The sequence below is a fragment of the Lingula anatina genome, chromosome 2 (genome assembly GCF_051362555.1).
Source record: "Lingula anatina isolate TDL-2025a chromosome 2, LinAna3.0, whole genome shotgun sequence".
NCBI classification, from domain to species: domain Eukaryota; kingdom Metazoa; phylum Brachiopoda; class Lingulata; order Lingulida; family Lingulidae; genus Lingula; species Lingula anatina.
In genome coordinates, this window is record NC_141768.1 from 45,599,926 (window position 1) to 45,625,305 (window position 25,380).

The following is a 25,380-nucleotide window of genomic DNA, read 5'->3' on the forward strand; positions in this document are numbered from 1 at the left end:
AAAATCACATTACGAGAAGCATCTGAAAAAATCCGCAATCCCCGTAATTTTCATTGTCAAATAATTGGGTGATAAATTGATAGGGAAAACGGTTCCTGATTCAAAGCAATCTCAATTATTTAATGTTATTACAGGGACGACGAGAGCGGTCACGATCCATTAGCTAGTTAGACGTTCACAGCTCGAGCTCTGGATATTTCAATACTGTAGATTGGTGGTGAGCAATTAATGGCAGGTTACGATTAATTCTGTGTGGAAACACTAGGGGATGTGCGCAGCACGTTCGAGAAATCATTCTGAACGTGTGGATTACTGCTAATGGTAAAAGGCGTACATATTGAAGACATGGATACTAATCAAAACTCAGGAATAGGATTTCATATATCATATTTTATCTGTTAAGTCAATCTGACAAAATATATAACAAAAGTAATAATAAGGTTATTTTAAGCCAAATCGTAGTTACCGGTATACACGCTAAACAACTATGCTTCAAAATTACATATATTGTATATGCCTATTTTCCAGTATTTGAATATCATTCTGTATAAATCCGAGGCAAAACAGTTTCGTGTACCCCTCAAGTATTCGCCAGTGTTTGTAGGATAAATTACATGTCCACACTAGAGTATAGCTGGTTTAAGACAAATATAGCTGAGAGTGCTGAGGGGTGTAGATGAAACGGAGCGATGGATCTGAGAACAAGGGAGTCCATTAAAATGAATAAGGAAAAGGTTTCATGAAAACGGAAACACATCAGCCAACCATGCAAAATACACGTTCACTGTCAGCAATCTTTGAAACACACTGGTACTTTTATTATGTAAGTATGGTGTACCGCTCATTAAGTTGTTAGAGCGTAAATTTCGGTCATTTTCAGCATCAGCTGCATGCATATTTGTTTTGGTTATTCGTTAAGCAGATGGGTGCCAACCCCTTCTAAATAAAATGATCAATAAATATTGAATCTAATTTTTTTAGAAATTTCAAAAATCATTAGTAGGCCTAAACATAAAAATAAATATATGTATAACAAGATTTGTTCTTACTTGGCTTCTGTAGACATGGAGCCAACCAAAGTGAGTGAGGGTCGCCTTCTGAAGGGGGAGCGGGGGACGTCCATCCCCATCCCTGGGCCATACATCCCTCTGTTGGACTGGTTAAGGAGATTATACCCACTCTCCGGACACCCCATGCGCGTGGCGTTATCGTAGTAACCATGGTAACCGTGAAAGGCGGTCTGATCCGGACCGAAGAACCCGCTGTCCGCCAGAGGGCTCGAGTGGAACGGTTTCTGGTCCATGGGAATGGACTGAGGGTACATTGGCTGGGACCCGTGACCGTGGTAACCACCCTGTTGGGGGGCACGGGTGTGGAAATAGTCCAGTCCCCCGGGGCCCTCCTCACCTCCAAACCCCGTAGGCTGTTTATAACAGTCAAAATTATCCGTCGGGTAACTCTGGTAGTGACCCTGGTAATGTATTGTGCTAGCCATAGGTGAATCCGGTGGGCACGGATCATTCCCGAATCCGGTGAAGGGAAATTTGGTGTCTTCTCCACCGCGAGCGTAAGGGGTGTAGTTGCCCGATTGTTCTATCCCGCTACCGTAGCCACCAGCGTCCTGGAACTGTGAGGCCGCCGCCTGCATCTGGGTGGCAGAGGGCGAGCAGCCCGGGTGGTGGTACGGCGGTTCACCAACATCCGTGTGAGGGCGGTCGAATCCCCCACTTCCTCCGCCACCGCCGCCTCCAAAATCCTCCGCCATGGAGACAGACTGGTCATCTCTTGGCGAGTAGAGACTGGACTCTGACGAGTAACTCTGTCCGGGATTGTAATGAGACGGGGTGAAGGGCGCGATGTCCTCGGCCATTGGAGGGGTGATACTGTTGTAAGTCGATGGGAAATGCTCCATGCCGGCATTGCTTGCATCAAACGGATTCGACTAAAAATATATATAAGTTTGGAGAAAATAATTAGGATATTGAAAAATACACAAGATTTGACGATAAACAATAAAATTTTGTACTTTCAGTAAACCAAAAAAATTCCAGGAATACGAGTTGGCATACATATGTCCAAATGCCGAGAAAATGACTCTTGAACAGAGATAGTTGCAGCATCATTATAAAGTAAATGAACTAAGAGCTAAAGCTATATTATTTTGTTCCTCTTATTATTTTTGAGTCGCCTATCGACGAAGTAAATTGACGTAACCAGCATAGTCTTCAACGGCATTAAATCGTCAGCGTTGCGTTTTGATCCTCTAACTTACACATCCATTAATATGAAGACAGACACCAATTAACATCAAACATCCGTCAACTCAAGACAATTACACAAAGTTTCAGATTAATTGCTTTGGAACATACACATTGACGTCGAAATTGTTGCTACTGGTAGCGAAGTAAAAAAAAAAAGCCCAGTGCAACGTCGTTCTGTGATACGCTGCTGCCTGTGCTATTGTATTTGGCGGACGTATGACGAGGTCGTCATCAGGCAACAGGAAGTTAGCTGTCACGCCTGCGTGGTCTATGTGTAAAGTAGAAAGTTCTATCCACGCTAGGGTTTCCGGTGACATCTGCATAATTACACACACTGACATCTGTTATGAGAGAGAGAGAGAGTGAGAGAAGAGAGAGAGAGAAAGGCTGATTGGTGCTAATCAAAAATAAAAAATTAATATCTTATAATACAGGTGTTAATTTTATATACTTTTCATAAATCTCCCATTTTTACTCGATGTATAAGCTCATTTTTCGATTCGGACAGAAAAATACATAAATTGAGCTCTGAGAGGTGCTGACATTTAAGCCAAAAGACAACATAAAAAATTTAAAAGAAGCACATTTTCTTATAATATTTTGTTTCGCCTCCATACGTTCGATGAGATTGCGAAAACATTGTCGTTTGAAGTTATTGATAGCACACTATCTGTTCGACAAACTACGATAATCAACGTATCCATTTCACACTCCCAATTTACATTACATCACTGGGATGTTTTCAAAACTGATTTCGTACTTATTCAAATTGGATTCCGACGAACCCGCCCACGTTTCCCTGATTTATCTCCAAGGCAAACACACGGCCGCGCTGATTAAATGTTCCTTAAAAAGATTCTGTATGTAAATACTGAACTGACGTAAATAAATCAAATACGAGTACACTTCCGAAAAGGTATCAATAACAAATATTCCTAAATGTTTTTTCTAATACGCACGTTTTTCTGACAATTTCTTTTTATTTTACACTGCTTGATTCTGGGAATATTCAATCCATGCTAGCTATTCAGCAAAACAAAATTTGTTATCAGAGTTATAGGAGATTATCTAGTCTTAACGGGGCTTATCTAGGATTCTTTCTTTTTTGAATGAAATGAGTCCAATTTCGAGATTGAACTATTAATCTTAGAAAAGAAAAAAGTTGTTAAAAAACCAATCTAGATATCGACAGCCTTACTTTCCTAGAGCACATCAGAGCAATATCGACATGGCCGGCTTAACAAACCCGTTCTTCAAATCAGTATAACGGTGTCGAAGCAGAGCCGAATACAGAGCTATTTTTCCACCCTTCAACTGCACGTATATCTGTCTACCAATATCCTTTTTAAATCTCCTGCTTCTTACACAGTTTTCTAGTAATTTAAAACAGAAGCACAAGCGCGGTTTGGGATTGATGTGATTGAAATTAACAAACAGTCTGAAGCAGAGTAGCCAAGCCCTGCGTAATTAGTGAGTTAGGTTTGAAAAAAAAAGAAAGTGGTAATCAATCCAACCGAAGAGAGGTTTGATACTGAATCTAAATATTACTTTTCGGTCAGAACTGTCTTTCAAAGGCATGAAAATAAAATATTGGATAAAAAGGCAAAAATTACGAAGCCGGCTTTTAATGGAAAATTACTCGCACTAAAAATTACTCGCAACCAAACCTACCTAGAGCCCAAAACTCCCCGTGCATTATTTTACGATCAAGTCTTGGGACATCACACTAAGCCCAGCAGGATCCAAGTGTAAATTTAGATCTACTCATCCCGTTTGTTTTAATAACACTTATCAGTAACCGCATTCGTTCCCATAGCCTTGCAATTTACTGCTCCTGAGAAGAATCCGCGGAGAGGCAGGCGTATTTTAGGTTCACGTTTAAGTCAAATAGCTTATTGTAAATCATCGCTTGTTGTTCTCAACGTTTTCGAATCAAATCGCTCAATTTTTATTGCCACATCACAGGATTGTATGCTCTTGTTAACCCCTTTCCGAATTACATCGCGTCGAGAAAAAAGAATACCGTTATGCTCTCTACAATAAAACTTGCTAATTTTCTATTAATAGGCAGATAAAAATGATAGTGAAAATGGCACAAATGAATTTCGTAAATAAGATGACATGTGTGTTTAATCAACATTCACCAGGACATAAACCTATTTTCAAGTAGAGATTATCACAATCTAGACCTGGTGTATCGGTAGTACTGAAATTCGATAGCAAATGAAAAATAGAAAGTCCATTTTTTTCTTACCTGTTCCTTCAGTAAATGTGAATATTCGAATAAATAGAAAGACTTCTACATTTGGCATGGCGATCTAATTTACGTACATCTAACTCAGTGGCCAAAACTGTACTATGTTATATATTTCTTTATGTCACTGTAAATGAACAATATCAGAAGGGACTTGTAAAGGGCATATGACGCTTCCAAAACCTTGTTAAAACGTCCAATTTTCACTTGCTTGTTCCCGTGGAAACACCAGTAGACGCATCTGATTTTAAAGCCCCCAAATGTGAGAACCATTGTTGCACCCAGTTGTTTCCGCGTATACATCAAGACATATAAACCATATTAGACAGTGATTGGAGTCATTATTTAACATATAAATACCTGTATTTATCATATATAAACCTTGGTTGTCGTCACACATAAAACGAGTTTTTTCCTATTTCAAAAGGGCAGTTTTGCGATTTTTGTCTTATCTCGCACATGAAAAAAGGGATCCATATTTCAAAATGCGTCATAAAGTACTGATACGTGATGATCATTACTATCCAGATTACAGCGCATTATTTCGGTCTGAGTTGATAAAAGGAAGGTTTTACACCAATTATCACATGGCACTTTTTACAACCTTAAATCCCGGTCAATTGAAAGTGTTCTTTGATTTTAATACTAAATAAATAAAAGAGAGAGAGAGAGTAAGAGAGAGAGAGAGTAAGAGAGAGAGAGAGAGAGAAGAGGGGTACAAGATTTCTCACCTGCGCCTGTAGCAGAAGCATCATAGCAGAGGTATTGTTATATGGCGTAGCGGCGCTAGGTGGCGCGGCAAAGTCCTGCAGTTTGTTCTCTGGGAGCACGGGCCCAGGTAGCTGAAGAGGCGACGCCTGGGCGGCACTCGGCGAAGACTGGACGGGGAGATTGGGAGAGAGCGCTGAAAGAAAGAAGAAAAAATATTAAAACCAGTACGAATTGTAAATCTTGGCAAACATACGACGACTTCAGATCGTTAGTATGCTAACTATCGCTCAAACTCTTAACAAGTTTTCCACTCCCTTACCGGTGAGATGTGCTAACGGGCGCATGCAGTGCTCACGGAACTGATGAAAGAGCGTCAACTTCTTTCTTTCCCTATCGCACTCTTGTGTATTGCTTTATGTTGGCTGTCATATCGGTTCAGTTAACGTGCCAACAAAGCGTCCTGGCGTACGCTTGACAAGTTGGACATCGCCGTTACTTGACACATGTATTAATCTACTTCAGTGACCACTAAAACAGTGCAACAGATAGAGCGTCGCCCGCTGCATGCATTACACAGATTAAGAAAAAGTGAATAATTAATTCGCTTAAGTACCGCAATTAGGGATTGGAAATGTTATTGCATCTGAGGCGCGGGGTTCTAAGACATGCGCGGGGGCCCGGAGCCCTATTAATTATCTAATCGAATTGATTGTTTGAAAAACATGATACACCGCTCGTCAAAGTGGCCGAACTGTCGTATCGCAGATCTACTTAATCAATTAATCTTTCACACGGCGTCGTTATTTTAGTACCCTAGCGTTAAAAGACAATGCAAAACAGACAGGTAGCTGTCTCAAAGGATCATCAACTCCCCGGTCGTGGGCGTGACCGAAACACCCTAATTTCCGAGTAAATGCGTCTCTCCCCTCTTTGATGATGTCGCAGAACGCTTCTTGTTTTACTTTATCAACTGAAAATGAAAGGCTTCCTTTTTTAAACGACAGTCACGACGTTAAACCTTCTTCGCGTTGACGCAGACCCTATCTACATGTCTTGGTTCATACACCGTCTGATGAGCCGGCCATCGACAACCAGAGGCAGAATTTATTGAGAGAAGCACATTGCAAATGAATTCAATTCGACTACTGGGAGTTGGTGACATTTGAAATTACTGTCATACACCTTCATATTATATCAAGAACAATTAGTGGACTTTCAGTCAAGTGTACTGGAGCTGTGACGGGGAATGTCGGAGTCAATTAAGTTCCGATTTTCAGACTGCCGCGTTTTCACTGTGTTCTTGACGTTGAGAATAACGGCATGAACAATTATATTAATTGTTGCTGATATGTACGTTTTATCCCTTACTTTAAAAAAAACGCCCCTTATTATACATGTATTCGTATTCTATTGCAAAAAGGATTATAAGTTCTACTTAAATCTACTATCGACTTGTCAGTACTGACAATGTATTTTGAACTACTCTCTTGAATAATGCTTGATCAGTGTTATGTCACATCCACACTTATAAGCATTACAACATGTAAGTATTGTATGCTGGTGAAAGACACATATAGTTTTACAACATTTGTAGGGGTATCCATTGCAGATATAAAAAATGAAGATCAACAAAATCGATTTATAGGGTGGCTGTACACCTTTGTCTCCACTTCAATAAAAGACAAATAAAATTTGTGTTACGGCCAAATTTACGTCATAACCCTAATCCGTCACTCTTTGCAAACGATTTCGCTTTTCCCGCAAGCGTATTTCAACTTGCACTTAATCCGCAATCTTGTGGAGGGTTGCCGCCAGTCCTGAACTTGCAACAATGTTAAAAGCCATTTTAGCATCGCATCATTGTTCATTCAACAGATAAGCCATCAGATCGCATACAAAAAATCCACGGCTCTCTGGTATCAAACCCCGGCTTGTTTTTTATGCCAGTTGTTATTATCATATAAATGGTGTGTATCCCTGGGCGATTCTCGTCTGTGGTCAATAGCGTTGTATCAATTCACAATTTGACATGTTTCTTAAACCAACGAATCACAGTTCACAAGAAATGGTACAGGGAAGCAGTGTCACATCGTAAATCTTGCCGGAGAAAATGAAATAAAAGCTAAGCACAGGTTTTTGGCTTCATAAAGATTTTTAACTTTGAAAAATATTACATTATAGATCATAATGTAATTGGCACAAATAAGAAATATCATTATCGAGTTTTCGGCATAGATAAAACTTGACTGACGAGAACAAGAAATACAATTATTGAGTTTTTTCCCGTCTGCAGTGAATAAAAGAAGATAAAAAAAGCATTCAACACTTTTTGATTCATCAAACACTAGACCTACATCACAAAGAATAAGGTCTTAAAGCTGACGAACAAGCGATGATATATTACACTCATGTTGCATGTTTTGGTTTTGAACAATAAATAACAAATAATGAAAATGTCGCCCGTCTGTATCAAGCCGTTCCCATATGACCTCAACATGATTACAGGGAGGCAGCCACCTGCCTGACCCACGCCTACATAAACCCCCTGTTCAATTTCCCTTCCAGAATTGTTTATTTTCTCCTGATTTTTTAGCAAAATCCCCAAGAGTTTTGAGGTTTCTTACAAATTTCCGTTCCCATCCTCTGTGGCAGGCAGACGACAAGCTGGCAATTACTGTAACATCCCCAGTTTCTTTCTGGTTTGCATACAAACGACAGCGTCAGGAGTTAGCACGGCTCCTTTTCTTTGACTGTAGCCACCGGGCAGGGCTGTTAATCATATTTTATTACACATAATAAAGACATTCGTTGTTTATCACGTTAACAGCAACAGAAAAACACCTGGATACATGTAGGTAGGTACATGTAGGCAGTAAAGAGTGGAAACCTCAATTTGTAGGGGTGGTATATGATGTCGTTGTCAGTCTTCCTACTGACCAGTGTGCTGGTAATATATTTGGACCGTAAAGCTTTAACAGAGTGACATTTTTCAATAAATAAATAAATAAATAAATAAATAAATAAATAAATAAATAAATAAATATGTCGCTTAGCAATTACACTCTGCCTTTACCTGTATTTGTCTCTGTCCACTTAAATATTACCAAAATTGTTACATTTGGGTGTTATGTTACGATGACCTCTTGAAGTATAGGGTACTAGTATAAACAGTATGCAAACCCATCAAACTATAGATGAAAAATCATGTCACAAAATAACCCACACCTCCAAACAGAAAGAAATTTTAACAACCCGAATGTCACATACAGAAAACACAACACGCCAGAGGGAATCTGTGAAAAATGTCGGCGAGATCAATCGTTTCATGAGCGCATATTCTCAACATAGTGCTCTCTATGGGCGCGTGTTGACCTTCGCGTGCGCATGTGTGTTCTAAGACAAAAGTGAGGCATAACCATTCAAGGAGAACAAGTGGTGAACGCTTCCGTTATGTATGATGATTAACACCTCATATCATAATCCATATCCATTAATTAGTGGAATATAAAGCCAGAATCAATACATTTATTCTACTGGTGACAATACTGAGAGAGAGAGAGAGAGAGAGAGAGAGAGATCAAATATGTTAAGCTATTTAGTCCAAAGTGTTCCCTATTTTTCAACGTCTTTTCCGAAAAAAAAATCACTGGTCAGCCAAGAAAAGTGAACCCGGTCCATCGATCGAAAACCTGCCTTGTTTGATCAAAGATCACAGAAGCATAAAGAGGACATCTTCCGCACTCACACAATCCTCACCGAAGAAGAAAATCGCTCTGAATCAAATCCACCACGCGTCAATCTCCAATCATCCGCAGAACGTTTGTTCAGCACTCGAAGCTTTTCAAAAGGTCCATACATCGGCGTAATGACTGCAGTTGAAAAGCAATTCGGACAAAAAGTGATACGTCAATTGAGATATTACTGTCCGACTATTACATCTAAGGTAAGTATTAACAAGGACTTGGGGGTCAAGCGGCTGATTGTTCAGCAATGGCATTACCTACGCACAAAATTAAACTGTGTGTTTTTGTTTGAGCTTCTCCATCAATATCTCGTCGACTGTCTGACTGTGAAAAGACAAATAGTTGTTTGATGGTGGTTGCAGAAAGGTTCAGTGAGGACAAACATTTCCGTAAGCTAACAGGCTACGTATATGATTGAGGATTGGTAGGGTGGGGTGAGCTCCATATTGCTGAAATCTCCGCTTTTCAATTTCTATGCGACAACTTCAGTTCATATTAATGACGAGAAAAATAAACATAACTTACGAAAGTGAGACATATGCATTTTGTGTAAAACGTCGAAATATTCCAAAATCAGAGCTTATAAAAGCATAGTCAAGAAAATTTAATACCTATCAAAATATGCATGATAATTCAAAGTCGAACTAACTTGCACCTTCAATTAATGTGTGTCAGACAACAAAAACTGTTGAAAGGCACACCCAAAATATACATCGTACTATAACTAACCTGTGAACATATCCCACATGATTCCCTTCTTCGGTACAAATCTCAATTTTCGCTGACGCCCGCCGCTAGGCACCGACCTCGAAGCGCACCATAGCACACTACACGCCTTTCCAAGAGAGGATTCGGCAAACATGCACCAAAACGATTCTACTGGCCGTCTGTGTACATTCAAACATGCATACACACAAAAATGTTCTATTTTTCAATCATATCAGTTCGGGCTGAGATAATTTATATGTACCTGTGGGGATTCGCCTGAACCCAACACCGCCCTATCAAATGTGCTGTGTATGGGTCGGTTTGGCTATAAGCTATGAGCGGGTTGCGATAGGAGGCGGATAGGACTCCCCGGGCGCGGGCCTATTGTTATCAGTCTCCAGGCTGGACATCAAACATCAACGGGGCTCTCCCCCAACAGGGACTCTCCAACCGATATCGCAACGCAGTCCGGCTCAGCCACGTGAATTATTGATAGACTCCGATGACACGGTCGTAAACGTGTTATTGTTGACACTATAATTTTATCTTAATCGATTTAACTTTGGCATTTTACGCGGCGTTTCGCGAAACAATTAAAAGAGGGTTTACAAAGCTGTGAAGATACGAGACGCGAGAGGCCAGGCGTGTAAATGGTCTAATAGGAAGAGATGGGGCGGAAAATCAGGGGATTGCACGTAAAATGAATGGAGCATAATTGATAGGCAACTTCCCTGAGTTCAATCAGCGCCGCATTGTTTTAAGCCATTTTATTTATGACTGCGGCAATAGTCGTCTAACCGTGGTATCTGAATAATGCAGAACTGGTGGACCGCTATATAGGAAGTGTTCTGTTGCTTGGTGTACTATCATGATTGAAGGAAAACAAAACACGGCCAATTGATCCCCCTTATGTAGATGGGGAACCCAGCGGTGTGCGTGTCGGACGAATATCAAGCTGTTCATACCAAGCAATTAACTAAGTAGCTGAGTTCGAACCGACCAACAAATAAACAAGATAATCAATAAATTTCCTTGTCAGTTGAAACCTTCGAAGTGTGCGCTTCAATCATCCGTGTACTTTTTTTTTTTTTTTTTTTTTGATGCAAATAAAACACTGAACAGCAAGTTAAATCTATAATACGGGTCACTTTAAAAACTGGAGGGATATGACACCAAAAAAAGGTGGGTGGGGCGACAGGGTTTCCATCATTTATACGCCTATTAATTCATTTAAAAGGCAACTGCGTAAACTCAATACACCGCATATAAATAAAAAGCATTTCTATATAAGTGGCTGATCTCTTAGTTACTTCCATGACCAATCTGCAACCACAAAAATGATTTATCACTAAAATTGCAGCAACAATCAAAGATTTAGACAGAAAAGACATTGGCAAAACATGACCTTCACATACCACGCTAAACATCTCAACGCCACCCAGTGAGAGACTACATGCATTGGAAAAAATTCAAAACACCCGTAAATTTTGATCAATTACAGAAGCCCAATTAATTCGCAACTAAGACTGTATTATGATCAAGTTTTCATTTCTGTTAATTAAGACTAGAATATGTAACTGAAAGGTACTATCTCAGTCATAGTTCGAAGACAAATACGACTTTCTGATCTTGCACTGTTGTAGATAACTTACCTCGACAGCTGACAACCGCTTTGCCGACTTCTTTAGAAATTCTTCACACATTTCAGCCAGAAAATAAACTCACCTTTATGAAATACTGCCATACAATCATGAATAATATGGTAATAAACGAGGAATATGCATAGAATTCCCACATAGTAAACCACACCCGCCAAACCACATCTGAAAACACATGTATTACGCTAACAATTTACATTTTAGGCGACATGTGAACCCTTGCTGAGAGACTTTGGGGAACATCTTGCAACAATAATACAAACAAGGACTATCTATAAAGACACAAAAGACAACGAAGCGGCTCCCTTGACGCAACACACGAGACAAAATGTATATGAAGAAATCGCACCTCTTAGGATCGGCCAGGTGAGATGACATTTGACACTCGCCATGTTGGCGTTGACGTAATGCTGTTTATTTCCTACCTGTTAACTCGTCAAAATTATACTACAAAAAGCACTTGAAAAGTCAATCACTGAGAGCTCCTACTCACATTTTTTTCATTATAAATTTAGAAAAAAAACGAAACTGTTATGAATAAAATAGTTACCTAGAATGAATGGAAAATAAGAAACTAAAAGGTGAATAGTGATGACTAGTTATGAGACTAGCTATGAATAATTATTCAAAACTCCATCCGCATGGAATGGGCAGAGTTTACAAAAACAATACGTATGATCGGAGGCTTTGATTTCACTGAGACACGTTCATAGCTTTTTTAAAACACGAATGGTTTAAACAATTCAAAAGTTATGCCATTCGGAAGGGATTACACTACAAACTTTTTGTACGGATTACTGACACTACATCGTGAAGGATCGGACTTGTCTGTCAGGAACATTTCATTAGATGCACTGTCCAAAACTAAAATCCGAAGAATGTCCTACGTCAATTACCTCCACACTAGTTATATAAGACATATGAAAAATGTAATATACCATAATGTATAGAGATCCTTCTCAAAATATCACCACTCCTAAAACGCTGATCGGTTTCATTGCAATGCAATGGCATTATTAAGCAATTGGTTTGTTTTACGAAATCAAATGAAAAAAGTCTTTCTCAACAAGTTAACGATAAGTATGTTGACTCCCGAGCTGTATTTTCAACCTACTATGGTAGTGCTAGTATGTTCAAAGATACAATGTAACTTGTACACGGTGTGCCTTAACACTGCATAATATAATGTTCAGATGAAAACACCTACTACTTGTAATACAGTTTTATACTGATGATGATATGCAATTTATCAAACAATATTAATTTTTATCAAAATATTCGGCAATCTAAGATAACCAACGTGGGTTGTGTAATGCCTTCCTTCTAAGGTCAAAAATTCGTTTTCGAGAAAACCGCCAGAAACCAGAATAATTCAGATGCAAGTGCATGTAAGACATACGAAGTTCTGAGGCCATTTAAAAATCTAAGAAAAAAAAAACATGAAGTCTAAAAAAATAGCAATATATTAGCAAAAAATAATAACAAAATATTAGCATTAAGATTGTGTTGAAACAATAATAACCAAACACCGTTTAACTTACCTTAAATAAAATGAAATAATACGACTTTGATTTTAAAAAGTGTGAATCAATGACACACAAACGTTAGCACAAACAAACAAACATACTCGTGCATGCGAATAATCAGAATATTACCTTACCCCAACTCTGAATCTTCAACAAATGAGAAGGGAGAGGGTGCGTTTGCGCAGATTTTCCAACTTAAAACTTTCTTGTTCTGTTACTAGAAATTGCGTGTGACCAATTAACATTTGTTGCGGTGTGCGTGTATATTTAGCTTAATTTTAGTCCAAACCGTAAAACCTGTTGACGTAGCAGATGTATGCATCCATGAATTGAATAAATTCATGGGAAGATAAAAAAGTCAAATAAAGGACTATTTAAAAGGGGCAATTAAAATATTAAAAAAGCATTTGAGTCTTTTATTTAAAAAAACACGAAAAATACTTAATTAACAAAGACATACACGGGGGATTGCTGCAGCAAACTGCAAGAGCTTTTTTGCCTCCAAATCAAGGCATTATAATCAGCAGTTGTGTACACCCCAACGCTTCACGCTATATAACATATCATTACAATGGTAGATCGGGCGGGGGGGGGGGGGGGTAAACAGCAGACACTTTATTTTTAGCTTCGGAAATACCCACTAACCCCCCTTCAATAAATTTTGTTCGAGAATGGGATAAAATCCAAGAAACTTCTTTATGTGCACCACATTTTACAGCAAATGTCTTCCACTTCCACCTTTTCATATTTGCTGAACAAAGAGCGAACATTTTCACCCCCCCCCCCCCCCCCAACCATTTCTTTACAAAGACCATGGATTCCCTAATTATGAACGTATTTGCCAGACTATTCCATACGTTTCCTTCCCAGCGGTTATCGACTAAAACCAGACGAAGATGTCAGGTGTGCACCCTCTGTCGACGCCCTGCAAACAACACGTTGCTAACAAAGTTCACTCGTGGTCGCGGACCCTCGCCCTCCGTAACCCAGGGTCGCCTTCCATTCCGCGCACCTGTAGACACATGCTGATCACAGCCTTCAACACAGGGTAACATGTGTCAGACTGCGTTTCGTCTCACATTGACGAATGGTCTTGGGAAAGGTAATTTCATGCCATATACATATATCGCGTAAAATGTATTTTATCACGCCGCGTTATAATTCTAATAACATGCAATGTTGAACTGAACAGAAAGGATCCGGTCGTGGAAGTTATATTGAGGACAATTTAAAGACATTCAAATATAACTACTCTACCAACGGTGTCGTCTAATATCTTATTATCAAAGTTGTCCACTATTTAGTGCATTTCGGTTAAATACCTTAAGTTAAACTTTCTTCATAGCGAGAGGAAAGCAGCTTACCAGCAAGCAGTCTGCGAGTATATGACAAAGATGGAGAACAAAGGTGTCACACGAATCCATCTACCTAGCCCTTTCAGCGGAAACCGAGACGCTATACACAATATCTCAAACTCCATCTCGACCGTCTTAACAGAATATATCGTGTTAATTGGTCATACAAACAATACCTGAGCTACTTCAACAGCAAGTGATTGTAGGAGAAGACGCGTCGTTGATGAAACACACATACTAATTCGACACGAAACACAAAAAAAAAAAAATATGTTTGAAAATTCTGAGTAACAGGAATCAATTGAAATATGAACTTAAATGTGTTTCATCCCTACGTCACGTCACTACGAAATATTTTTATATACACGAACAAAGACAATACACGACTCCTTAATTTGCAAAAATTGCAACCTGAGCGGTGTGGTGTATCACAACTGTCGTTGAAACAATGCCTTGCATGTACGTGATTAAACGGCAACTTTTCCTACACATTCCGTGATAACGTTAGTATGAAAAACAAATTTGCATTAAAAAAAAGGAAAATCTAAACTTATGGAAAATGAAACTTAATAGAAACTTTGTACAGAGGAGAAATTTAGGGCATAGGTCCATTTCGTAAAAAAAAATGCAGCTGCAAGTTTGGTACATGATGTGCTAGTTGATACACAAAGTAAATATTTTGTCTTGAAAGCAAAGCGATGAACCAACAAAAGCCAGAAAACCACAAAAAATTGTTATACACACAACCCTCCGCCCCCTCTGGTCGAAAAAGATAAACTCTAACACACTTCTTCCGTATCAAAATGTTTCTTCATATCTACTTTTTTTCTCACAGGTCATAGATGCTGTCAGTGCAAGTTTGCAATGTTTCTAAGTTTACCTGTTTCTATTTGTGCTTCGTCCACGTTTACCCAGAAATATGTCACACTCGTTTATAACGCGTGAACTGATGGTTGAGTGGAACCAGATGTACACAGCCTCGGAGTACACGCGCTTCCAGTTGGTATCGACGTGAGCGCCACGGGTCGTAGTTTCTGGGAAACCTCGTTAACGGGAGATTTAAGTCAGTATCCCAAGATGAGATAGCTTTCCTCAAAGGAGAGGATCAGATTCACGACCCGTTTCACAACATGAAGCCCTTGTCTCCCGTGGTTTTATATACGACGTTTTACCAAAGAATGGCAAACTTTGAGTGCCGCAGTTCGATTGCCCGACTCGGTTCGTTCAGCGCTGTTTTCAACGAAAACGTTGATTAAATCCTCTCTTCATGCAAAATCAAATTTCTCCTTATCTAATGTCTTTTCTTTTTTTCATGTGTCTGAGATCTCAAGTTCCAAAAGTTCCTTGAATGATGACAGAATTCAATCTTTCACTCTGAACCCGGCGACCTCTACGTGTCCATTCAATAGCAACTGGAAAATTCAACTTGACGTTAATTTTCAGCGCTCATATTCTGAATCCATTGTGAGATGAGGGAAATGGAACCTGACGGCTTTTTGATGGTTTATCTATTTTAGAGCGACCTTCCTGGCTCTATTGCTCTACCTTTGACGCCATATTATGCATCTATTTCTGGCGGTGCGATCCAAAATAATTAGGACCACATCAATTCCTGTCAGCTTGGATTTCACCGCCAACTTGGCCGCTAAAATGTTTGTAAGTACGTCGAGATAGTATAAACAGCACTGGTTCTGTTAGCAAACGCAAAATCTTTTACCTTCGTGTCCTAATTTACAGGGATCTGATAACTTAAATGGTTTTATGTCCTTATTTCTCTTATGTTTTCTGGGCCTGATAATCATTGTTTTTCCCTTCACCGCATTACGTTTTCATTCCCAATGCAGCGTTTCTTGTGTACGCCTAACAAAGCTAATCGTCTAATGAAGCCCACGTCTTCTTGTGCCTTTTCCTGTTGCAATTCGTGAAGCGAGGGTTGCAATGAATTTTGAGCACGTGCCGCGGCCCGACCCGGGTGACGTTATGACGGCGGTTCACTGACCTTGCTAGACACCGTCTGTGCTCTATTCATCCGCGTTTTATTGACCAAAAGCAAAGCCATAATATGCTGAGAAAATAGCCTCTAGTTCGACTGAGGTCAGGAGAAGAAAAAGAAGACGTATTTGAAGACACAAGATGTTCTGGAAGCCGTCTAATACAATCGTGCTGCGTGATCTGACAGAATGTGACGACCGATCTACATAAAACCTTGCAGCGACGGCAAAATTACGATCTCGGATTATGAACATGCAACTTCATCGCTTCTTTTGCAAGACGACCTTCCCTCACCGCCCTTTTTGGTTTTCTTACCTAGCTCGATCACGCCTTCTTCTTTTTTCCCTTTTTTTATCATTACATACATTCGTTTGTTTATCGGTGTTTACAGCAGTGTTCAAGTAGGGGGAGAGTTTTAAGTAGTAAAGGGGTAGTTAAATTATTTTACCTGTGTATTAGTATTCGGGTTTATCTTCCCCCTTCAAACGCACCTTGGGTATCATGTTATAAAGCTCCCGTATATGGCAGTGCCAGGCAACAATCATTAAACACAGGCGATGAAAAACAGCACCAGGCTAAAAAAATAGGCTGGCTTAATAACCTAAGACTGATCAAACAAGTAAAACCTCACTTCGTGCCTCTGCTCGCCTGCTTAGATATCAGGTATTCGGTGAAATTGTTGGATTTCTTCAGTATACGAAAAGGGATGTCAGAGACAGTGTTTTCAATGGAGAAAATGGCGAAGAGTGCTTCAAATAATACAATTCTAAAGAAAAAGAAGTTGGGCTCTCTAAGTTGCAAAACCCGATTCAAATCAATGCAGTCTTTTGTGATAGGAAATGAAATTACAGAAAGCAATGTCCTTATTAGGCGGTCTTCTTGGAGAGGTTTTTTTCGTAAAAATTAGAAAAAGCTAACATATATAGCTGGGTAAAGGAAAATATTTTTGTAAGTTGTGCGGTTTAATTTTCAATGACGTTTTGTTACATGTATATTGCATTCACTAGAACAAGCCAAACAACAATGGCACACTTGACGTACGTTCAGGTCTTTGGCTGATCGTCACTGGTTCTCTAATTTCACCATACGCTACATCGACGATGTTTTTTTTTTTTATCACACGCACACGCACATTAAAGGGATAACAACTCTTAGTAAAATATCTATATTTCACAATAAATACATTGTAAACAACACATACAAATATAGTATATTCTGTTTTACCACAAAAAAAGCAGTTATAGCAATTAATCTGAAATCTGTGCTTGCCATCCGAATACGTGACCTCCATAGATAGCAATACTCTGCAATAATCCCTTAAGAGATAAAAAAAAAAAAACTTTTTAGAAAAAAACAGGGACTAACTTTGAACGTAGAAATGGATTCACTGACCATTGGTAAGTAGGGGTAAATTGCCGTTTACCTCAGGAAAATTATTTTTTGGCCAAATGAACAGTTGTTATCCCTTCAAGTTGTCTAAATTATACATGTATCTTTCCATCCTTCTCGGAGTCGTCATTCACATCATATAGGCGGCTTATACAGTAAGGCCACGCACATGTGATCGCACATTTTACCCAGCCTTCTCTTACTGAGAAATCTATTTCAAACAATTTACCACAAAGTTTAAGTGATTTGACGTCACCACCAAAACCATGTGCGGTCAGGTTTTTTTTTTTCATCTGACCTAATAATTTTTAAAAACTTTGACATTTACTTATAAATAGGCTTACCAGATTCGATTCGTCCTAAGGCATGCAAGAACCAGGAAATTGCTTTGGGGGATGATATTAAATAAAAATAGGCCGACCAACGCGTCAACTTAGAACTTTTGAGTCCGACGCAAACATCTTCATCAACTGAGCTGATGGAACTGGACAAAATACACCCAGATATGACATGACAACCCACAAGAAACCACCCGTCAGAATTATCTGTCGTGTCTTAATTTCGGTGCAAAATGTGCTTGTCTTGCCACCAATATCTTTTCAAAGATCAGCTCAGCATTCCCCCTGAGTTGTTACCCGTGTTGAAGCAACAGTAGTAAACTGATCACAATGATAAGAATGTTAGACAGCTGTCGTGGCGCTGATACCCAGTTCCCAGGAATGATAACCGTATATTTTGTGAACATAATCTCCCTGTTGAACAATCTCAGTAGATATGAGAGATAGAGATATCAGTGGTTTTCAAATATGAGTCACCTTGAGTTTCAGACTCAATCGGAAATTTTCCTTGGATTAACTATTATTGAAACTGCGTCGGAAAGCTTAGGCCGTGTTCAAGAAAACCAAAGACAAAGATCTGGAACTCGGAGTGGCTTGAGAGTCACGGAACGTACGTATGCCGTGGTATTGAAGCGGAGCAATAAACCGTGAAATACACGCGTAATATTAACATCAATCACGCCCAGTCTACTCATTTTCGTGTGTTCTGCTCGTATATTATTCTATCCTATTGTTTGACTATCAATTCCGTTTGTTTTCAGGTGTGCAGCTAATGTTTACAACACGGTAAATCATGGATCCATCCATTGTTTGTATTACGGCATTGGGTTACCAATTCTGACACCGAGCAGGGAGCAGGAATGCTTCAAAGGCTCTTTCACAATACTTTCAAAAGGCAAGGTGAATACTTTAGGTCGACCACTTAATACAAATGAATTTTGATATTTCGAGAAAGGAGAAATTTTGAAAAATTGCGTAAAACAGGCGGTTGGTTTTGAAAAGAGTAATGGCCAGAGAATATGCTATGCTATATGTTTTCAGAGAATAAAGTCGTCAGGCCATGTCAAAGAAGTGTAGTCCCATGGACAGTTTCTTTCTTTCTTTTCATATTTCATGTTGGACATTTTAGATATCTGGTCCCATTGTTGCATGAATGAAGACCTGGCACTGGTCATGATCTGATGTCATTGTAGTATGTGAACAATCTTTTACTTGTGTCCATCAGTTGGTTTTGGAGACACCCCGCACATGCTCAGAATATCGATCTAACCTATCGTTTATGTATATAAGAAGATATCGATATTTAAAAGATATGTGTCTTAAACATGGCTAACACACTGAAAATGTATCATACCAAAGGGAAAGATGTAGTGATAGTGAACAAAATTTTGTATGCCTCTGGCAATAAGGTTAAGATTTTGAAAATTGACAGCAACTTTTGCTTTCTCAATAAAGACAAATCGAAAGAAACGAATACTGATCTTGTGCAACATTAATCAAAATACTATAATGTTTTAAGACGAACCATTTGGCAACATTTAATAGCATTCCACGGGGCACTTTTCAATAAACTCTATACTTTTCAGTACGGGTTTCTGAAAAGAAAGTGCGATGTTTTCGTATTGGGGTCTCTAATATGATCAGTCTTGGTTTCTCGCAGTAAAATAAACTGACGCAGCGGTTAATCTGTTCGCAATACACTGGTGACGTAACGGGCGGGTATAACACGCGTCTGACAGCATACCTCAATCGTCTGCTCGCTGGGGGTCAATTATGATACACCTCAGGTAAGCATATGCCTTCACTGCAAAATATCACGTCCGGTCATTTTCTGCGGTTATTGTCTCTTTGAGGTCGCTAAAAATTTACCTTATGAAAGATTCTTGACCGTAGCTAGGCATTATGCGCACTCCAAGAGTTTATTTGGAGAACAATTGATGAAAGATTCACAGTCCGTTGACATTTTATTCACCACAGTGTTTGGAAACAGACGAAAATACTTAACTGTTGTTTCGCCCGTAGCAAAACTAGATATTGATACTTCAAAGAAACTGGTCTACTTTTGTTTCACATTCTCGTTATCGCTGAAAACCACTATGAAATGGAAACTATCTTACCTGAAATTAGCAACACCGTTGAAAAGGACAAAGTATCTATAGCTCGCAGTTTCTTCTTCTTTTTCTTCTTCTTCTGTTTCTATTTTTTCATCTTTTGCAACTGCTAAGAGCAAGGTTTGGTTACGAATTGCTGCATTGCCTCAGAACTCCTTCAACCCTGCTTCTCCTCTATGGTGAATGAACATCAACAAACCGTGTTTTTTCTTATATTCTTTACAGGCGTCAGGCCCTGCCCTGCGGAGAATCAGTCTTAGAAATGGGAGAAAAAAGTAAAGCCGATTGCCAATTTGTCGGCTTAGGATCTCTCGGAAACGACACTAGGAATCTTGTAGGTAATTTGTAGATTATCGCTGGTGAAGCCGTGTATCTACTTATGTGCTCGGGGATTAGCGAGGCCGCCGCCGCTGGTGTTCAGATAGGTCTCGGAGGCACCTGGCCGAGCGAGTGACGGATGAAAGTACCTGAACGGTTTCGAGGGGTTGCTCTGACGAAATCCACGGGTCACCTCACAGGTCAACGGTGTGGAGCGTTTCTTAAGATACGTTGAAATAGCGCCTGTAGTCTACGACACCATGGCCATATTAGAGATTATTGAACTGTAATATGGCCAGCTTTATAACATGTAAATCGAGATCACACAGCTTGCTGCCGACTTTTATAAGACCCGGCATGCTGCCAATATTTTCACCCTTTTTTTTAAAGGCCCAGGTACAAGGTTGTGGCATAGGTTTACCATTACTTGTTCACTTCTAAGCTGCAGCCTTTAAAAAAAAACAGTAGAATTTCGAATGGCATATGCAAATGTAAGCATTTACAAATGCAATGATGGTCATTCCTCCATGTCCGGTCACTCTCAACACAATCCTGGGTATGGACACGCCTGACCAGATGACCGCTGACCACGGCCATTACCGCACCAATATCACAGTGCTGTCTGCAAAGCTGACGTGTTTTGATAAAGTCAACGACCGTCATGGCAAACAAGTTCAAGGATAACAGTCGGTTCCCTGCCCATTTCCGACCAATGGTGGACAAAAGGGCGTGAAGAGGACATCATTAGACTAACAACCGAGGTGAAAAATGCTATCCGATCATTATCTCGCTCAGCAGCTGGTAAAGTCGTCTTCCTTGTGTACGTGCACGTGGCCAGCTTTTCAGCCGTCAACCGGCAAGCCGTTTTGCTTTAATCATTAGAATGCGTGCAGGCTATTTCTTTGTGGTCGAAACATCCGAGATAAGAGGAGAGAAATGTGTATTGCACAGCCCGCGTTGTTTCGTCAAGTTTTGGTAAAAGCCTGTCGATTCTTATTTTTGTTATATGTATCAAGATACCTTTCGAACCTGAAGAACCTTGAATGTCTTAGCAGAAAACCCCTCAAGTTACTACTGAGCTAGCTAGAGAGAGAGAGAGAGAGAGAGGGAGAGGGAGACAGGTTACAAAAGGCTGCATCACCATTACATGCAAACACCCGCCTTTAAAACCCTAACCCTAAGCAAGTATTAATTTCAGCCAAGCTGTCCAAAACACGTTTTCAACTTTTGAACCTGTCAACCGCAGGCTTGTGCTGCGCTGATGTAAACACACAAACGCGACAACTTATGGTTACGTGGTCAAACACTTATTTAATATTATAGCAAAAAAATAAAAAAGCCAACAATCCTTTTCTTTTATCTCCGATGACGCTAGCCAGTTAATGTTAGGAGGGCGGACGTCTTGAGTCAAGGGGAATAGCACACATATGTTATTGCCTTTGATGCGCAAAATGCTGCAAATCGCGGCATTAATCGTTCACGTCACGACAATTACGTGGAGTAATACCGACACAGGGAGGTAGACAGCTTTGGCAAGCTTCCGCGCACGTATTTCCTACAGTCTTAAGTTATATTATTATTTCTTAACATGTATATTTATACTAGAATATACGCGCGACAAAAACATTGTTAATAACACGATATAACGTGCTTATGAAGATACCAACGCGAAGAGACAAAAATATTACAATCTTATCCCTATAAAAGATAAAGAGAATAAAAACCAAGCATCTACCTAAGAGGAGACCGTATATATTGTACGAGGTTAGCTTTCAAAGAAATATATTGCAATGACAACCATACCATGAATATGATAAAACATATCATCGATTCCTCTATGGTGTATTAATTGATGTTTCCACAACATCTTAAAAAAAAAAAAAATTAAAAAGAAAGAAAGAGAAAAAAAACGGACTCTCAAAGACGTGCTAAACGTTTGACCTAATTAGCGACCTAAGCGTCTGCGCAGTAATACCGCATAAGATCAGCGTAAGTGAACATCACCGCGGGTGGGCGATGCACGGCTGATGAGACAAAATAGATCTATAATAAAAGGCACTTTTCCATATTCCCAGATTGTTATCATTATGTGGCCTGGTGATCTGCGTAACACACACGAAGTGTTATAAATACGAACCACGTGGCGCTGCCCTCAAAATGCTCAAACCAATGTTTGGTTTATGGTTCCAATGGCACCCAAGCTGCCAAACGTTTCTCTCGTAGTGTGTGTTTGTGTATAGAGTTTGCGTAGGTGAGACGCTTTAGGTCGGTCGATCAGGCGACCTCAGGCAGTCCTCAATCGCAGCTAAATGCATGCGTCCCATGCTGCGTTCCCATTAGTCGAGGTAAAGTTAAATCACCTACCGCGGCATGGGCTAAAACCTGACCAAAGCCGGTTTACAGCTCAAGCTTCGAGGTCAAGCCGAGCACGGCGGCAGCACAAAGATTACCAGAACACCAGAGAGATAATTAAGGAACTTCTCTGAAGGGATCAGAGCAATCTCAAAAGGATAAACTAGTATATGAGATAACCAAGCACCATACTGAATGGGTCTTACAGAGGTTCATGAACATTCTAAGAAATATGTATTTCTGTTAAATTTGTCCATTTTTTATATTTAACTGCTTCTTATCTTATCGTTAAAAAGGTTTTTCTGAATAAAAATTCGTATAAATTTTGACATTGAATTACTGTAGCATTAGAGGCAGTCGTACAAACCGATTTTGTGTCTTGTCTTAATTTCCAAAACGCAACTTGTCTTTTTAAAGCTTGTAAAGTCATTGTCCGTGAACCTGTAAGCGTAATTCTGTAGGATAGCAAGTCCTTACGCCAGCTACAGATCCAGCTGTGGATACCTCAACTTAGCTAATCAACGATATTCAGATTTACGTGTATAAAAGATTATGACTTCAATTGGCGCCTTAGGTGCATGCATCATGAAGGCAATGTAACAATTTATCAAGGCGAGAATGTTCTTCGTAGTTCTACTCAGTTTCTTTATTTGCACAGTGCCCGAGACCTTACTACCGACTTCGTAAAAAAGTTAATCTATTTTTTTTCGACATCTCATTTTAAAAGAAGTTATGATTTTATATAAAGAAACAAGAACATGGCACATACAATCCAACATGCCTTTTTATGTATACATTTAAAAGACGTGTTCGAGGGGTGTTGTCCAAATATGTTATATCATCGTATACAAGGTGAAGCCCTAATAAAACTACAGAAGATAATTTTAGTATCTGCTGTGTACAATGTAACCAAGAAAATAAAACCACTTCCTGTTTTCTGATGGGCATATTGTACTTTTATGTTTGCATCAAGTAAATCTTTACTCTAATACATACTGTAGAATGAATTTTCATATGCTGAGCCAACTATTAAGTTAAACAGCATGGTTATCAAATTTAAATAATAGAATCTTAGCAATCGATTTATATGTTTCGTTTTGTGTTGACCAAAAAGAAGAAGAATTTGATTTGTGGTCATATGAGGTCAGGGTGGACACTGATATTCAATAAAAAAAACAAGCCAAGAAGCAGTTCTGAGATTTGTAGGGCTCATATACCTGCAGTCGAGGTCATTACATTGTATTTACCTTGTGACCATCTTAAGCCAAACAAGCATGACAAGAACTCTTCTGCCCCAGGAAACAGTACTCCGAGGATTTCCTTTCCAGACCCTTGCTCTTTCAATAATATGATATTCTATTTGCTAAGCCTGTCCATAGCGAAGCTCTGAGGTTTAATACGCATATTCATGTGCATCGACTTTCACTTTTTGTTGAACTCAGGAAGATGCAGAAAGTGTTTTAACAGTGCTTATATGCATAACGTCGCGGCTGAATATTAGATTGTTGGAGATTTCACTTGCCTTAAATGAGCACAGAGGGGAAAGGACGGTTATCATTCCCAATATGAATAATACAGAAATGTCGCTTTACAACATAAGAGGTGGATTTGCAGGGGGGAAGGGGGGCAGAAACACCCAATATCCATGTGAAATTCCCAATATCCATGTGAAATTGGGGGGTGGGGTATTAGGTTTTCAACAAATTTTTTGAGGAAAATTTGTAATCGTCTGATCATAATTATTCAACAATGTCCATCGTTTAACACAAGGACTGGCTTTCGTGTCTTTTCATCCAACTGCCAGAGTTCTTTACTGAAATGTGTAAAAGTGAATCACAAACAGTGAACAAAAACTGGCAAGGCTAGTTTGATATCATGTCAAGCAATATATATCGTGTAAATGTCCATTAATTACCTGGAATTCTCAGCCTCTGCTCGTTGTCTGTCCTGCGGCCAAACAAGAGAAGTTCATGCAACTGAAGTGAATTCAGGCAGTCGCACGTAAATAATCATTTGCACAGCATTGCTTTGGTTCGAAATGCAAGAGAGAAAAAATTGAGTTCGATCAACCAATTTGGTGAAACTTGACTACCTTCATATATTGAGTAGCGAAAGCAATTTGTGCCGATGGAATAACGTTCAGTCGACATCTCTCTCCAATCAAAGTAATTCCCCTCTCTGGCAACTATAAGTTAAATATTTTCCGCGGTTCATCCGCCGTCTTTTGCAATTCTACTCTCGTATATTGGCTTTCCAAATTGGCTGAAGATGATGGCCGCAAGGTTTAACCATGGGATTTCAAAAGCACAGCATGGGGAACTTGTGCCGTGCCGTTGTATTAGAGAGAGAGAGAGAGAGAGAGAGAGAAGGGAGAGAGAGAGGGAGAGAGAGAGGGGGCATATAAACATAAACTATAACATTACTTCATTTTCTTCCATCAGTTTAATCAGTGCTGGCTTTCAAAAAGTAAGACAATAAAGCAATGAAATCAATCAAGATTGCTTTACGGCTTTGTTGGTGCGTTCACAAAGGGCGATTTATTTTCATTTTCTCAAAATTTTCAGCCAACCTGAACCTTGTTAAAAGGGAAATTTGTATTCTTCTATGACACATTAAACAGCCAGTGATTGCTGACAGACCTTTTTACAGTATAATCACTGATGT

At 39.4% G+C, this 25,380-nt stretch overlaps 1 protein-coding gene across 3 annotated transcripts in view; it reads right to left on the reverse strand.

Moving 5' to 3' along the window:
* LOC106169955 (nuclear receptor subfamily 4 group A member 2) overlaps nt 1-25,380 on the reverse strand; it is a 53,566-nt gene that overhangs the window by 8,484 nt on the left and 19,702 nt on the right. Inside the window, exons 1-3 of one of the 3 annotated variants that reach the window (XM_087004861.1) lie at nt 20,053-21,046; nt 5,247-5,419; nt 1,050-1,942 (exon numbers count right to left, since the gene is read on the reverse strand). In XM_087004861.1, coding sequence (XP_086860987.1) covers nt 1,050-1,942; nt 5,247-5,270 — 917 coding nt within the window. In that variant the 5' untranslated portion in view covers nt 5,271-5,419; nt 20,053-21,046. Of the gene's footprint in view, nt 1-1,049; nt 1,943-5,246; nt 5,420-15,096; nt 15,300-20,052; nt 21,047-25,380 lie in introns of those variants that run through there. The other 2 variants (XM_087004862.1, XM_024074817.2) reach the window with 2 other exon arrangements.